This window comes from Prinia subflava, chromosome 2 (genome assembly GCF_021018805.1).
Source record: "Prinia subflava isolate CZ2003 ecotype Zambia chromosome 2, Cam_Psub_1.2, whole genome shotgun sequence".
NCBI lineage: Eukaryota > Metazoa > Chordata > Aves > Passeriformes > Cisticolidae > Prinia > Prinia subflava.
The window spans coordinates 71,083,201-71,099,114 of NC_086248.1; the positions used below are offsets into that span (position 1 = coordinate 71,083,201).

The following is a 15,914-nucleotide window of genomic DNA, read 5'->3' on the forward strand; positions in this document are numbered from 1 at the left end:
CTGCTGCTTTACATGGTTAACCTGAATAAGATACAGCTTCAGTTCCAGTTCTGTAGTTGAGCTCTGCATATGAGCTGTAAGAATAGGAGGATATCCAGTTGGTTCTGGAAATCAAATTAGCCTTAATGCATCTCTGTCAAATCTTATGCATTAATGGAACAATAGAATATCGGTATTAATACTCTAAAACAATGCAGTGCTGAAACAGTCACAGATTTATCTAAACATATTATTCAGTAGCAGAAGGTGATTTCTAACATAAGGTTTAAAATTAATGACAGTAAGGCTAGGGTCAGTAATAGCTCTGTTTAAAACACTGATGTTCACTGAGAGATAACCTAGGTTGCTTGATGAAAAACTTAAACAGTGTTTTTTAACTAAACCAAACATGAATTGAGATAAAATGTGTAGGACTACATATTCAGGAAAAGTAATAGAAGATAAGCTAAAGGGAAGCTGCTGGAACTTGGTGATAGATAGTCTTTGGTATAATGGGTTACACCAAAGAAAGTGTTTCTTTTGTAATGGCCTTTTTTTTTGGGTTTTTTTTATGGTTTTTTTTTTCACTAAATGCATGCAGTGTATTTAAAACCAAGAAAACTGATGCATAGTATAGAGTTTTGTATTTAGCAGTTGGAAGGTGAGATTTATTAAAATATTTTCTATGGAAATGCCAAGGTGGCAGGTGGGGGATCTTGACCATAGGATAAACAAGTCCAACATTTTAAAGGGTCTGTTTGGTGTTAAATGTTACACAATTATTTCTGTAGATAGTCATGAGATTTTTCTCAGCCTGTTGGTGAAGGAAAACAGTTATGGTTAGAGAGGTCTCTCCCTTAAAAGTAAAACATCTTTCATTGAACAGCACCAAACAGATGTGGAATTTAGAGTTCTGTTGCATCTCTTTCTCAATATTTACGTTCATCTGCCATTTTTTTTGTTGGAGAAGGGAACTACGTTTGAAGAACAGGGTATTTTTAAAAAATTTTATTTCTTTTTTACCCAAAATCTTGTACCAGTCCAAAACTAGTGCAATTCCACTGTTTTGGTAATGGAAGTGATGGTCTTATACCAACATGAGAATCATGTAGGCTGTTGTCACTCCTAGCTATAGCTCCTTCCCTCCCTCCCTTCCTTTCACTCCACTTGATTGTTTGTGGATACATTTCTATAACTATGTTATTTCAACAAAGATTTTTTTACAGTTTCTTCTCTGAAATTTCTCTCACAGAGACTATAAATATAAAAAAAATACAGCATAGCTAAGGAAGTATGCAACAAATATTCATACAGAGCAGCTCATCTGTATTTCCATTTGTCAAATGAGGTTCTTCCCATCTTTCTTCTGCCTCTTCTCAATGTCTGCATATTTATCAAGTATCTGAAATATATGCTTATCTGAAGTAACCATTTATACTGTAGTAGTTATAGCTTTAGTTGTAAATTTGATGTACAATAATTTGAACCATTTTTTATGAGCTCTGCTCATAATTTGTTCATTGTATTATTTCCCATCTATTCTCCACAGCTGCAATCTGAATAAGTGGCTCAATTATAGTTTAGTGTTATTCTTTAATATTCACTGAGCCCTATGGAAAACTTTGAAAGCAATATTCTATTTAAAGACAATTATGCTTAAATATCATCGTTTTCTAAAGACATTTGCATGAAAAAAAGCAAGAACATAAAGAACTAATTTTTCTTTTTTATACTACTATCTCCAGTAATAATTCTCTTGTGTGACATCATAATCAACTGCCATGTGATACGATATCAGAGTTTAGTGTGATCAGAATTCTCTGACTTGAGCACACAAATAGCATTGCTTGAAAACCAGACATAGCTGTCATTTTGCTTCTGAAAATTGAGTAGTTCTTTTAGGAACCATTAAGGCTATTAAGAAATCATTAAGAAATAGATGCTGTTAACAGATATATTAAAATATGTGAATCTAAGAAGGCTTGCTATTGTAGTCTTAAAAAAAAACAACAAAGTTTGAATTGGAATTAAAAAACTTTTTCCTAGTATTTTGTTGTTTATCAAAAAATTACTTATTTTTTAAGTGGCGATTTTAGTTTTCTGACAGATCTCCTTGACATATCTTGTGACAGATTTGTTCAGTGAGTTATCACTTTTAGAACTTGTAAAAATACAGGCAGCTTAAAAACCATGTTCATTCGTCCCTTGCACTCTTTCTCATTGCACTTGAAAGCATGTGCAGAATTTTCTTGCAAACTTTAGGTTCCCATGAAGTGGCCACTGTGTAGCTGCTGCTCTGCTGTACTGGCCAAATTAATTATTTTAGTACATAACACTGCTACCCTGCTATGTGTTTCTTTGAAGACTGGAAATTTAACTGGGGGAAACACAGAAAATGCTGTGTAGAACCAATTGAATGCAAATTAAATGTTGGATCTTTAGCTTTTGGCATATTATTACTGCCTGTACTCCTGTTTTATCAAATTGCACTTCCCATTTTTTTTAAGATTAGTAGAGCTTGAGAGCCATGGTGTATAGAATTGTCATCTTGATAAATAGTAGAGATTAATGCTTTCATCCAAATTATGCATTCTTTCTTAGGATGATAGCATTACATAATAATAGGGGCAGATTTCCAAAGTCTTGATCAACAAAATGATCACAGAAAGACTTCTTAAATAATTCATTTCCATCTATCAAGACTGACATGAGGCAGCGTTACCAAACAACCTCCTTTTGACAGGATAGTCCAATAGCACAGTTCTTATTCATTGCTCCGCTACTGGCACAGGAACATTTGTGGGCACGTATCCAGGTCCCCAGGAAACTTGGAATCATTCCATGTTAAAGAACTGTAACTGTAGCTAACAAACCAGCTGCTGTATTGAGCTCAGAAGGAAGTCTTTGTAGCTGTATGGAAGGAACTTAAGTTATTTGCATAACATCCAGCAGTCTTAGTGGGAAGGGTTGGCAGGAGCACAAGAGCAGGGTAGGCATCCAGCTTTTCTTTTTTGACCTTATCTGTCACTGATTCCATTCTTCAGTGCTAGGGTGAGATGAAAAGAGAGGAAAATGAAGAACTTGACCACAAGAGCTGTACAGGTCTGGACAGAAGAGTACTCATGATCATATTGACATCATTCTTTGTGGAAGTAATACTTTATTAAAATTAAGCAACAACAACAAAATAATCAGTTCACAATAAATAGTGTCAACACCAGTGCAATGTGTGAGTTGCTAAATTCTCACTGTGAAGAGAGAAATCCTTAACAACAGATAACATGAGACCATAGTGCTATCCATCACCATAAGTCAGCTGTCAGCCAGAACATGCTGTTGGACTGAGTTACAGGAATTTACAGAAAGGGTTAGTCATGTTAGAAACATTTTTTTCAATTAGGCCAATTTCAGATTAGGGAAAAAAATTAACACTATATCTTGAATATATTGCATCGCTTTTTCAAACATTACTGTTTCCAATAAAATATCAATCTGCATTTCCAAACAGGCATTTCTTTAGTCTTCCATCACACCAGTGTTGCATTGTAAAGAAAATAATTTCTCTATTAAAGTACTGTCTTTTGCAATGTACCTCTGTTAAAGTACTCAGGCCAAACTTCATCAAGTATTTAAGCTACCACTACCACAGACGAAAAAAGAGTCTTGCTTTCCTGCGGTCTTCCGCCTGTGCTGCCATCCACAAATACAGATGTAAATCACAGTAAATCACATTGTGGTTTTGGGTTGAAAGTAAGTGGGGTGGTAGTGTCCATCTACTGCTCTTTCCTTCTGCCTCACATCACCTCCTCTCCAGTTTCATTTTAAACCTCATTATGCTCCTGGTCCAATTCACAATGTGCTTTTATACAAATGCTGATGATAAAGAAAGGGCTAACACAAGAGAAGAAAAGAAGGGAACTTTTGCAAGATAGACTTTTCTTCATTTTTTCCCTATTTTTAAGAGATTAATTTTTATTTAAAAATGCATAAACTAATGACTTCTATGAATGGTCTTTATTTAGAGAAGGGCAAGAAGGCTAGAAGATGTAATTCACCATAATTTCAAAGAAAATTGAATTAACCTTTAATAAGAAGTTAAATATCTTTCCCAGTATGTGAAATTAAACTTACTGTGTTCTCACTCTTCTATATTCTGGCAGAAACAGAAAAGATTATTCTGGAATGGTTTAGTTTTCCGTTATTTATTTTATTTATTTAGCAAAGATTTTTTCCACTGCTATGATTCTATAAAGAACAGTCTAAAAGATGATTAAAAAGCTGTCAGCTGTTCATGTTAATTCACAAAGAACTTTCTTCTATTTCAACTTTGCAGTATTACTTGTGCTCCAAAAACATTGAGCATGTTGACATACCTAAGAGCAGTCCTGTGAAGAAGTCTTTGGGTTACTGGTGGAGGAAGAGCTGGACATGATCCAGCAATGTGTGATTGCAGCTCAGAAAGCCAAACGTGTCCTGGGCTGCATCCAGAGCAGCGTGGGCAGCAGGGCAGGGAGGGGATTCTGTCCCTCTGCTCTGCTCTGGTGAGACCCCACCTGGAACACTGCATCCAGCTCTGGGGCCACCAGCACAGGAAGGACATCAACATGTTGGAGTGAGTCCAGAGGAGACCATGGGGATGATCAGGGGAGTGGTACATCTCCTGTGAGGAAAGGCTGAAAGAGTTGGGGTTGTTCAGCCTAGAGAAGAGATGGCTCTCTAGGGCCAAAAGGGAAAGCTAGTTCTGGCCTTCCAGTACCTAAAAGCAGCCTACAAGAGAGCTGGAAAGGGACTTCCTACAGGGCATGTAGTGACTGGATGAGGATTAGCTGTTTTACACTGAAAGAGATTAGATATTAAGAAGAAATTCTTCATTATGAGGGTGGTGAGGCACTGGAACAGGTTGTCCAGGGAAGCTGTGGCTCCCCCATCCCTGGAAGTATTGAAGGCCAGGCTGGATGTGGCTCTGAGCAACCTGATCTAGTGGGAGGTGCCCTACCCATGCTGGGGGAGTTGGAACAAGGTGATCTTTAACTTCCCTTGCAACCAAACCATTCTATGATTCTTTGACCAATATTTTTCTTTTTGCGTAATGTTTTCTTAAATCAGTATTTCAAAATCCTACTTGATACTTTTCAAGTGCTATTTCTCTGAATATGTCAGTTTAAATGATTTAAATAATCTTTTTGGACTTCTGTAAGGAGCCCATTGAATTGTCTTGTTTGGCCATCCAGGAATTTGTGTGGAGTGAAAGTAAGCTGCAGAGATACATTGTTATTGAAATTGTTAGCAATTTCCACTACTGGTCACATAGAAACCATAGTCATTCTGAGAGTGCTGAAGTCTAACTTGTGTTTGTTACCTCATTCCTGCAGAAATCTTCTGAAGTTTGCTATATCAAACACAATTTCTGTTGATTTCTGACAAGCAGGAAAAAATAAGGTGTCACATTATAATTTATATTATTGCCTTGGCCCTCATCTCATCCTTCCTCCCTGTCCTGTAAGGAATTTTTATCACATTAAATATAGGAAAAAACCCACTCATCTTCTGAACTCCTCTTACTACCTCATCTCTTCAAGGGAGAATTCATATTCCAGACTAATTTAACCGACTTCTTTTTAGTCTCTGGTAAATGCATGTTGTCCTTTCTTGCAGCATCGCAAAAGATCGTTGTGTTGGCATTTTTGTTCAGGGATTAAATATGAAGAAGTACACAGCATTCTGTCTTGTGTCTTGTTTTGATCTGCTTTTATGCAGTGGATTAATGGATGGCCTCTGCCTGCAAATGAATCTTCACAGCATGGGTCCTCATCATTCTTAAGACTATTGAAGAGTATTTTTATATCCTAACAGTTCCTATTTTGTAATCAAATTGAGGCTTATCAATAGAGCTACTAACTTTCCTTATTTACAGAAGAAAACAGATATGTTCTTTATCACAATAACTGAGTTAACAGTCTGGGTTTCCAACCAGAGGAATATAATATAACAGAAACAACTGTAACTGTTTTACACAGCTAAATACTAGTTTGCACTCCAAAGAAAGGAATGTGAGTAAATCTCCCTTTGGGAAGAGAGAAGGGGAAGGAGACAAAATGCATTAATTCACTGAATTAATCATAGTGGCACAATTGCTTGCCTTTAAAATGTTATTTTAAATGGGGCAAAACACCTCTCTCTGTATGAAGTCCTATCTGCTCCATATATTTTACTTACATTTTCTGCTAGCCTTGCCCCAGCACTCCTGTGTGCATTAACCATTTTCAAGAAAGCTTGAAAAAAAGTGACTTAGGTGTTATGTAAACAAACCCCAGTGATTAGATGGAGAGAAGGCATCCAAGTTCCTGTCAGCATTGCAGGGAAAGCTGAGAGAATTGTCTGAGGCTATTCTGCTTGTGGATCTACTGGGGAGCCCATGAGAGATGCAGCTTCAAGCTGCTTGCATCCTGTGGAATCACATGAAAAACTGGAATTACTACATTTGCTGAGTTTTAAGGAGTCCAAGGATAGAAAATGATACAAAGCCAGTCACTTTAGGTCCATCCTGTTTCATGGGGTGTTATGTATGCACAAGCAACAGTGGAAAGTTACTGGTATTGAATATAAACATTTTAACACTTTTTTTTTTTCTCCTTATGAACAGATTTAAGAAATTTGTCTGGATTAATACTGAACTGGATGCATCTGAACTGAAGGAAATGTTTTGAGATTGCTCTCCTGACAGAAACTGTACAAAAATGGTACACTGAGGTCCCTGTCTGCACCTGTGGGAAGACTGTAACAGTATTTTTATATTGCAGTTTATTGGCCCATAAAAGAGGATGTAATAACAAATGTAACAGTAAATTTATGCAATAGTAGTGGTTCCCCTCCCACTGACTGGACATGAGTGATCAAAGGTCTTTGCAAGAAGATAAGCACAAGGTTAGCAGAACTTCCTCCAAGTTCAGGGAGTCTTCAAGAAGCATGCAATCCGATGATTATTTCGCTAGAAAACTTAAAGCCTTGAACGGTAGCATGGGCCCTCCTGTTTCTTCAAATGCCTCTAGCAAAGCTGAAAATAATCAAACAAATGGTACACCAGCCGTGCCTAAAATGGGTGTTCGAGCAAGGGTATCTGAATGGCCTCCTAAAAAGGATTGCTCTAAGGAACTGAGTAAAGCTGCTTGGGAAAACAGACCTCCAGCCAGTTATGAAGGTGTTGGCTCAGTACTTCCAAATGGACAAAATGACCAAAGTGATGAGCAGCAAGAAGAGCTAGAACTGGAATTTACAGAGGGAAAATATTCAATTGGAGATCTTTTTGTTCATTCGCCTCAAAGGGGCCTTCATCCCATAAGGCAAAGAAGCAACAGTGATGTGACAATAAGTGATATTGATGCTGAAGATGTGTTAGACCAAAATGCTGTTAACCCAAATACTGGAGCAGCTCTTCACAGAGAATATGGCAGTACTTCTTCAATTGATAGACAAGGCTTGTCTGGAGAAAATTTTTTTGCAATGCTGAGAGGATACAGAGTGGAAAATTTTGAACATAAAACCCTTGCTCCTTTTGGATTTTCTGAGTTTTTCCACTGTGATCCTACTGTTTCTCCGAGTCTACATGCTGCTGCACAGATTTCCAGGGGAGAATTTGTCAGGATTTCTGGATTGGATTATATGGATAGTGCCCTACTTATTGGTCGAGACAGGGAGAAATCTTTCAAGAGGAGACTTAAATCAGAAGCAGTAGAAACATCTCTGTTCAGAAAATTGCGAACAGTTAAAAGTGAGCACGAAACTTTTAAGTTTTCGTCAGACCTGGATGATAGACTTGACAGAAATGTTCGTTCCTGGAACTGTCAGAAATGTTTTGCACATTATGATGTTCAGAGTGTTTTGTTTAACATAAATGAAGCAATGGCTACCAGAGTAAATGTAGGAAAAAGAAAAAATATCACCACTGGGGCTTCGGCTGCATCACAAACTCAGATGCCAGCAGGCCAGAGTGGAAACTGTGAATCTCCTTTGGGAAGCAAAGAGGACCTCAATTCAAAAGAGAATTTAGATGCTGATGAGGGCGATGGGAAAAGCAATGATTTAGTATTGAGTTGCCCTTACTTCAGGAATGAAACCGGTGGGGAAGGAGATAGACGGATTGCACTTTCTAGGGCAAATTCAGCATCTTTTTCTTCAGGTGAAAGTTGTTCTTTTGAGTCCTCTCTGAGTTCACATTGCACAAATGCTGGTGTTTCAGTACTGGAAGTACCAAGAGAAAACCAGTCCATTCACAGAGAGAAAGTGAAGCGTTACATCATAGAGCACATTGATCTTGGAGCCTATTATTACCGCAAGTTCTTCTATGGAAAAGGTAAATTTTTCCTCATGCAACTGTTCTGACATATCTGTGCATTAGATTTAAGTTGTTTAGTAAAGATTATTTTTTGTTTTCTTTTGTCTCTATAGAGAGACCTAGGTATTCCAGAGAGTTCTGAAACTCTTGAAATTAAGCCTGTTATTTTTGCTCTCTCAGGGCAAAGCAGTGGGTTCTGTATGGTTATGCAATACCTGTGTGAGTTCATTAAGTGATTTCATGAAAGGTCATCTAAAATAGCATGTGAGCTAACTTCTCCAACCCAAACTTTCTTGATCAGCAGGAGGAAAAAGTGTCATTTATATCCAGTAAGCGCAATGGAAATACTGATACTCTGAGTGGAAATAATTATTTCCTAAAAGTTAACTCCAAAAGAGAAAGTTTTATTATTGAGGCTTCTGACTCTCTTCTAAATTCAGCTGTCTTCAAGGGTGTCTTGAGGCCTTTCATATTGTATGCACATGGAAATATTCCTTAAATTGAGAGCTTCTGATGTTATTTAGTTTTTCAGCTTAAAGGATATCTTATGCTTTTCTCTAGCATACACTCCTTTACACTCCTTTCTTTCAGGATGTGTTCAGTCTGCTAACATGCTAGGATACTCTTGTCAGCAGAGTGATTTTCTTGGCTTTAAGCATTATTCAGATAAACTGTTTCTACTTTGTGATCAACTTTGATAATCTGCATTCAGTACTGGTTTGTGCAATGTGGATGAAATCCCTGGTTTTGTGGGAGAACCCCCAAATACCTATCTCTGTCCTATCTGTTTTATGAATTACAGCTAGATCTTCATGCTTTTATTAAAAAAAAAGAAAAAGTCTGCTTCTGTTTTTAAAAAAAAGTTGCAGTTTCTTCTTGTTCTTCTTGAATTCATACTTCCTCTGTCTTTTAACTATATTTGAACATCAGGAAATAAGCATGGTACTGGTTACTCCTTCCTCCTGTAACCCTTTAAAAGAGCATCCAGTACAGTGCTGGTCCCAATACAATAGACACTAAGAACATATTAGCTGTAAAAAATTATTTCAAAGGCAAGGAAGAGAAGAATCTGGATCTGTGATTGAAGAGGAAGAAAATGACCCACAGCTGAGATGGACAGTAAATTCACAGGTTCAAAATGACTTCAAGCTAGACAGGTTGTAAATTATATAGAAAGTGTTGAGGGAGTCAGAGTACAGGAGAATGAAGGGAAACTTTTAACAAAAGGGTGACACTTATTTTCAGGGGCAGAGAGAAAAAAAGATAGGCATTCACAAAAATGAAAGGAAGACTGTCAGTAGACAAAGGTGGTGGCAGGATGGGCAGGGAGAAGAGAGAGACAAGGATTAAGACAGATGAAAGAGGACTTGTTTGTGAAGTGCTTTTATCTTGGATGAATTACAAGTGCTGAAGTGCAGAACACTTGTGTGAAGAAAAATCTTGTCAGAGAAATTATAAAAAGAAAATGCAGATCCATACTCAAAGCCCCTTTAAATACTGTTTTATAAACAAACCTAATGACCTTTCTGGAAAATTGTTGTGAATGTAATCAGTTTTTATTAACTTCTGTTCTGAAATAGTATCAGAGTTTCTCAGAGTTTTATCCCACTTAGTATAACACTAGGAAAGTTGAATTGTTATTGATTGTTCTCTATGTAGAGTTCTTCAAAAGTAAATATGGTGTGATTCGTTTAATAGCTAGTAATAAAGTATTATCTTCTCACCTTTACAATGATATGTAAGCCATGGTCTGTTGTGCATTATCTTTTCATAGAGCTGTAACAGAAGCTACATGAGAGAAATCTGTATTGAATGGCTTTTATGATGCAGCAAGTCAGGGCAAACAAGCTGATGAAACGGAAATCTTAATTTTTAATATCTACTATCTTAAGGGATCAAGCATGTAAGAAATCACCACATTAATTCCAACTGAATACATTTCTCACCTAAGCAAAACTTACTGTGGATAGAGGAAATAATCCAGACATTTTGCATTGGGCACCAAGCTGTCTTGCTGCTGGCCTGAACTTCCATACTGAAAAGCAAAATTGACATTTATGTTCATACTGGCTCTACATGGTGCTCTTCCATGACAGTGAGCTCTCCTAGCTGATTTTTAGATTTAGTTGTGCAATTTCATTTTACCAAAATCATTGTGGAAGGATGAAATAAAAATTTAGCAAACAATAGTTACTTGTACATACTATCACTGATTTCTGTCGCCTTTAAGAAAATATATATGAAAAAGAAATAGCTTTCTGAACATTTGATTTTGTTCACAGTTTTATAATTGGCACTTGTCAGCATACCAGTTTTATTTCTGTTTTAAGATGCATGGAAGAAACACCCTGGCATGTGTAGCACTAATTATTCCATTCCCTTTCAAGAAATATGAGATTTGGGATTCAGTGTTTTCTGAAATGAGTTGTAGTTTTATGCTGCATATTTATAAGCTTTGTAACTATTGTTAAAATCAAATCCAATGCAACTGATATAAAATATGTTTATTGAATATGTCTTGTCAGTTTTCAGTTGAGAATTGTAAAAGCTAGAATATATTATTTTATCTCATTGTTTTGATTATCATTGATTTGTCCATTTCCCCTTGTGCAACTATCCTCAGAATTCTTCTAGACTTGTTTATTATTGCTTTTTATTGCTTTTTATTTGCGGGATGCTTATAACCATTTACTGTTACTGTCTCTATCTGCTGATATGGGATTGAAAAAATGTCCTAAAAGAAATGTACAGGCTTAGCAAGCTATTGGTATTAACTCAGTTTTTTACAATTAAGACTTCTGTGTTAGAAGAAAAATTGACAACTATTTCTCAAAATGAAAAAGTAAAAAAAATACAAATATTTTAGCATCTCTCTAGATTTCAGCTGGAAAATAGCACTTCTCCCCAGCTGGTTCTTTTAAACCAACATAAACACATTTAAATGAGCTTAATGAGTTTGTAGTTTTTGAAATTAAAAAAAAAGAAGATGCCTTGAATTAAAAATAATTTCCCCAAATCCCAGAACATCAGTAGCAGTGTTACTCAACTTACTTCAGCTTCATTACTTTTCTGTTCTGAAACTGGTTTATTGGAAGTGTTGGACCTCTGAACTTTTCTTTTCTCCCTCCCTCTGTCTTCTCTGTGAAGTACTATTCCATTTGATAAAATTACCATTTAGACTCAAAGGTTTTAATTTAACACTGGGAAATCCATAAGGTACATTATTTTTCCATGCAGGTAGAATTCTCAGACTGGGAAAGGAATGTAGTTGGAGAGCATGAGCAGATAATTTAATGCCTGTGCCTCTTTGATTTGGAAGGAGCTCCTTCCAAAAAAATTTGTAATGTGCTGATGATTGTTTTCCTTCCACTGGGAGATGGATTGGAACCACCTACATACTTCATAGACAGATTTTTGAAAGACTACTGGAAACCTGATTTAAACTCAATTTGAGAAACAAGACTGTCTTTTATGTAGAGATGACTTCATTCTTTTGTATTAATTCTTAGAGTATGGATAACTTCATAATGAAAGACATTTTGCAAAAAACTTCTTTACACATTTCTATAAATACATTACTTTTAAAAAAGTATCGAACTAGCTCAAAAAAGCTTGCTACATTTTTTTTAATCCACACACTCTGAGGAGAAATTCATTAATTAATTGTTATTTAAACATATGGGATTATAGCATAAATTGGATTGGAATTTCTGTGGGCTATCCAGTCTAATTCCCTCTTTAAAGTTCCCTTTAAATATAGGTTCTGAATAGGTTGCTCAAAACCTGTTTTCCTTTAGCTGTCCCTTTAGTATCTAAGGATGGAGATTTCACAATCTGTCTTGGAAACCTGTTTTTGTTGGATTCCCCCCATTGCTCTTCTCCAGCAGCACAAGCCCATTTCTTTTAGCCTTTCCTCGTCTATTACATTCTCCAGCCCTCTAATGGTCTTCATAGTTGTCTGCTGGCTTTGTCCCACTCCATCCAAAACTAGACACTGCTTCTTATGTGTCCTCAAAAGTGCCAAACAGAAAGGCATGGTGTTCTCCTGAGCTGCTGCAATGCTCTTTCCCAGAGTGTGGTTGCCCTCCATCTCTGCTGGGAGGCTCTGCTGGCTGCTGGGCAGCCTGTGCTCACAGGGTCCCCAGTCCTTTTCCACAGAGAGGCTCCTGAGGCAGTGGGTTCCCAGCCTGTTACATGAGCTCGTTCTGTTCTATGTGCAGGTCTGTGTTTGTCTTCATCAGGCCTTTTCAGCCCATTTTCTTGGATTGTCAAAATGAGAGTTCCTTTTAAAGTGTCAGGTTGAAAACTTCAAGTGGTTTAGTAGTTGCTTCACATGCAGCTCAGCTCAGCAGTAGCTGCCTCCAGGGGAAGAGGAGAGTGGGAGGTGAAACAGCTGTAGGACTCTACTTGTGTGGCTTTGCCCTTCCTGCTTTTGTTAAAACTGCTAGGATTATGCATTTCCCTTTCTGCCCTGTGTACAATTTCTGATTTGTTAAAAGCCTGCCAGTTATTCACCTTCATCTGAGCACTCATCTGCAGTCCTAACCTCCAATACATGAACTATTCTTTTAGAGCCTGGTCATGGACAGCAACTTGCTGAGGATGCACTCCATTCCATCATTTAGATAATGTGTAAAACCATATTAAACAATAACACCGCCACTATCAAATTCTGATAAACATTTTAGTAACTGGCCACTAATTGTAATTTGTATTACTGATCACAGTCCTTCAAGGTCAGCTGTCCAGCTGGTTTCCATCCACCTCGTAATTTACATGTCCAAACCACGTCTTTTCAGTTTAGCTACGCAGATAGACTATGGGAGACTGTGTGAAAGCATAGCTAAAGTAAAAGTGGGTGACATTCATTGCTCTTTCCTCATCCCTAAAGCCAGTCACATCACTGCAGAAAACAACTGGATTGGTCACGCATGATTTGCGTTTTTTAAATCTATGCAGGCTGTTTCCAAGTATCTTTTTGTCCTTCGTGTGCCTGGAAATGTCTTCCATGAGAGTTTGTTCCTTAATCTCCTTGGGAACTAAGATTTTTGGTGGCCGTTCTATGGCTTCCCAGACCCTCTTGCCTGTTTTTTAAAGGTGACTGTAACTACTCACTGTGACCTTTCAAAGGTGGTAAGGAGAAGTCTCAACACAGGTCGTGTTTGGTCACATGTATTTGAGTGTGTCCGGTCTCCTTTCTTTCTCTTCAGCTGGTAGTGCTTTACTCTCCCAGACTAGACCGGTTGCTTCAAGTGTTTGATGAATTTAACTATTCATCAGACACTGAAGAGTTACTAGACAGAGTTTTCCCTTGTTGAGACTGAATTGCTGCTTTGAATGTAAAGTTGTAAATAAGAATTTGTTTGAAGACTCTTAGCTTTTATTCAAGATTATATGTAGATACAGTTTCTCCAAAGTGGTTGCCTATAGGATGAAGCAAAAAAATGAATTTGGTATTAAAAAGTAAAAAAAAAAAAAAAAAAGAATTCATAGTAGCAGCAGTTGCAGTAATTTATGTGATATGAGTGACCATTTTGCTCATCAAAATTAGGATTTGTGATTTATGTACTTATTGCACAGTTCAGAAGATCACCAGCTAGTGTATTCACAGACTTCATAGTTCAATTCAAAATAATCTTTTTTTCTTGCTGCAGAAAATTTTTTTTGAGATTTGATGAAAATTTTCTGGGAGATTCATACTTTACTCTTATCTCTTCATTCATTCCTGTGCAAAAGAGCATCAGAACTACTTTGGAATAGATGAAAATCTTGGACCTGTAGCAGTCAGCATCCGGAGGGAAAAGGTTGAAGATGCTAAGGAGAAGGAAGGATCTCAGTTCAACTATCGTATCGTTTTCAGGACAAGTGAGGTAATGTTCATTCTTAATTCTGCAAAGCTCTGGAAAAGTTGACTTATAGCTTAAGATACTAGTTGTTTGTCCGGAGGGTAAATTGTTGGCTTTGAAAGTAAATCTCTTCATGGGACAGGATGTTTCCTGTACCATTAGTAAATGTAGTTGCTCCTGAACAAAGTTTTCCTTTTCTGTACCGCATAAAATTTTTGTCTTTTTGAGTGACCACCCACAAGGAGGTAAGTTGGCTGAAGAGAACAGCAAGGTGCAAGTAAGGGAACAGATGTTAACACAGTTGAAGATAAGTGTGGATCAGGCTGCTTGATGTTATGTTTCTAATGATAGAAATGAAAGATGAAGAAATGTAGGGGTAAAAGTAAAAGTATAAAACTAGTATAAAAAAAGTATAAAACTAGTATACTTTTATACTAAAGTATAAAAACTAGTATAATTACTTACTTGCATTTTTTCATTTTGTTTCAAAATACTTTCTTAGAAGCTTTTTTGTGACATGTTTTTATGTACTTCTACATGGATGCTTGCAGAAGGAGTATTAACATATTAATAAAGTAAAAGTCTTATTTGAAAGAAGAATTTGCTTGTGGTGATTGTGTGAGAAGTCTCATAACTTCTATTTCAAGCAATTTAATATCTCGTGCTAAATAATTTCTTTATTGCAGCAACTACTTGAGATTTGTATGAAAACACACTCTGTTATTATTGCAGCAAACAACTGTAATTTTTCAGAATCCTTAGGATATAGCGAAGTATTAGCTAGACCTCCTGATATCACTGAGCTCTTGTGCTTTGGAAAACAGATGTAAAAACAGATATAGATACAATTTTTGGTTTTTTCAGTCTAGGTTTTTCTTGTAGGCAATAAAGGGGTGTCCATGTATGCATGAGAGGTGATCCAGGTGACCCAGTTCTAAGAAATTACTCTTTTTGTCAAAGCCAATGAAGATAAAGCAGCATGGATTAAATAATAGATGAATGGGTTAAATAAATTTGCAACTGGCTATCTCACATGTCCAGCCTCACATTTGACTACGGTGTTTGCTAGGGTAGTATGGCAAAATTAACCATTTTCAGTTTACTGGTGTCTTTAATACTTTCCCCTCCCCCAGAAAAGGAATATTCTTAGTAATTGTAATAAATTGTTAACGTGCTTCATGAATTTCTTTAAGCAAAAAATGTATGTGTCAGTTAGAAAGTGAAAGCTTGTCTGCTCTTTAAAAGTTATTTAATTTTTTTTTACTGGTTAAAAAAATTAATTAAAATCATTATTTTTTCTTTCCATTTCTTTTTTCCATGATTTTGCTAAAACCTGAAGTTTTTATCTCTAGGGTTTGGATTATTAGAGCTAAAAATGTTTTGTGTGTTTTACCTTTACTACAGCTTACTACACTTAGAGGAGCAATTTTGGAAGATGCTATACCATCCACTGCTCGTCATGGCACGGCAAGAGGTCTGCCTCTCAAAGAGGTGCTGGAGTATGTAATCCCAGAGCTGAGCATCCAGTGCCTCAGACAGGCTTCCAACTCACCCAAAGTACCCGACCAGCTGCTTAAACTGGATGAGCAAGGGGTATGTAGCACAGGACCTTCTTTTTAAAGACTATTCCTTAGATACATAGAAGAAGAAGATAATGACATGTTTTACAGACACTGCTAATTAACATGGATCTATAATGCAAACCATTCCATTTTTTGGTTTTAGAGAGACTTGTCTGTTTTCACTGACAAAATGAA

The 15,914-nt window shown here is 36.8% G+C and overlaps 1 protein-coding gene across 3 annotated transcripts in view; it reads left to right on the forward strand.

Annotated features, from left to right (window-relative positions):
- SIPA1L2 (signal induced proliferation associated 1 like 2) overlaps positions 1–15,914 on the forward strand; it is a 126,120-nt gene that overhangs the window by 46,743 nt on the left and 63,463 nt on the right. For all 3 annotated transcript variants that reach the window (XM_063390488.1, XM_063390489.1, XM_063390490.1), the window contains exons 3-5: positions 6,623–8,329; positions 14,048–14,181; positions 15,562–15,750. In XM_063390488.1, coding sequence (XP_063246558.1) covers positions 6,865–8,329; positions 14,048–14,181; positions 15,562–15,750 — 1,788 coding nt within the window. In that variant the 5' untranslated portion in view covers positions 6,623–6,864. The remainder of the gene's footprint in view (positions 1–6,622; positions 8,330–14,047; positions 14,182–15,561; positions 15,751–15,914) is intronic.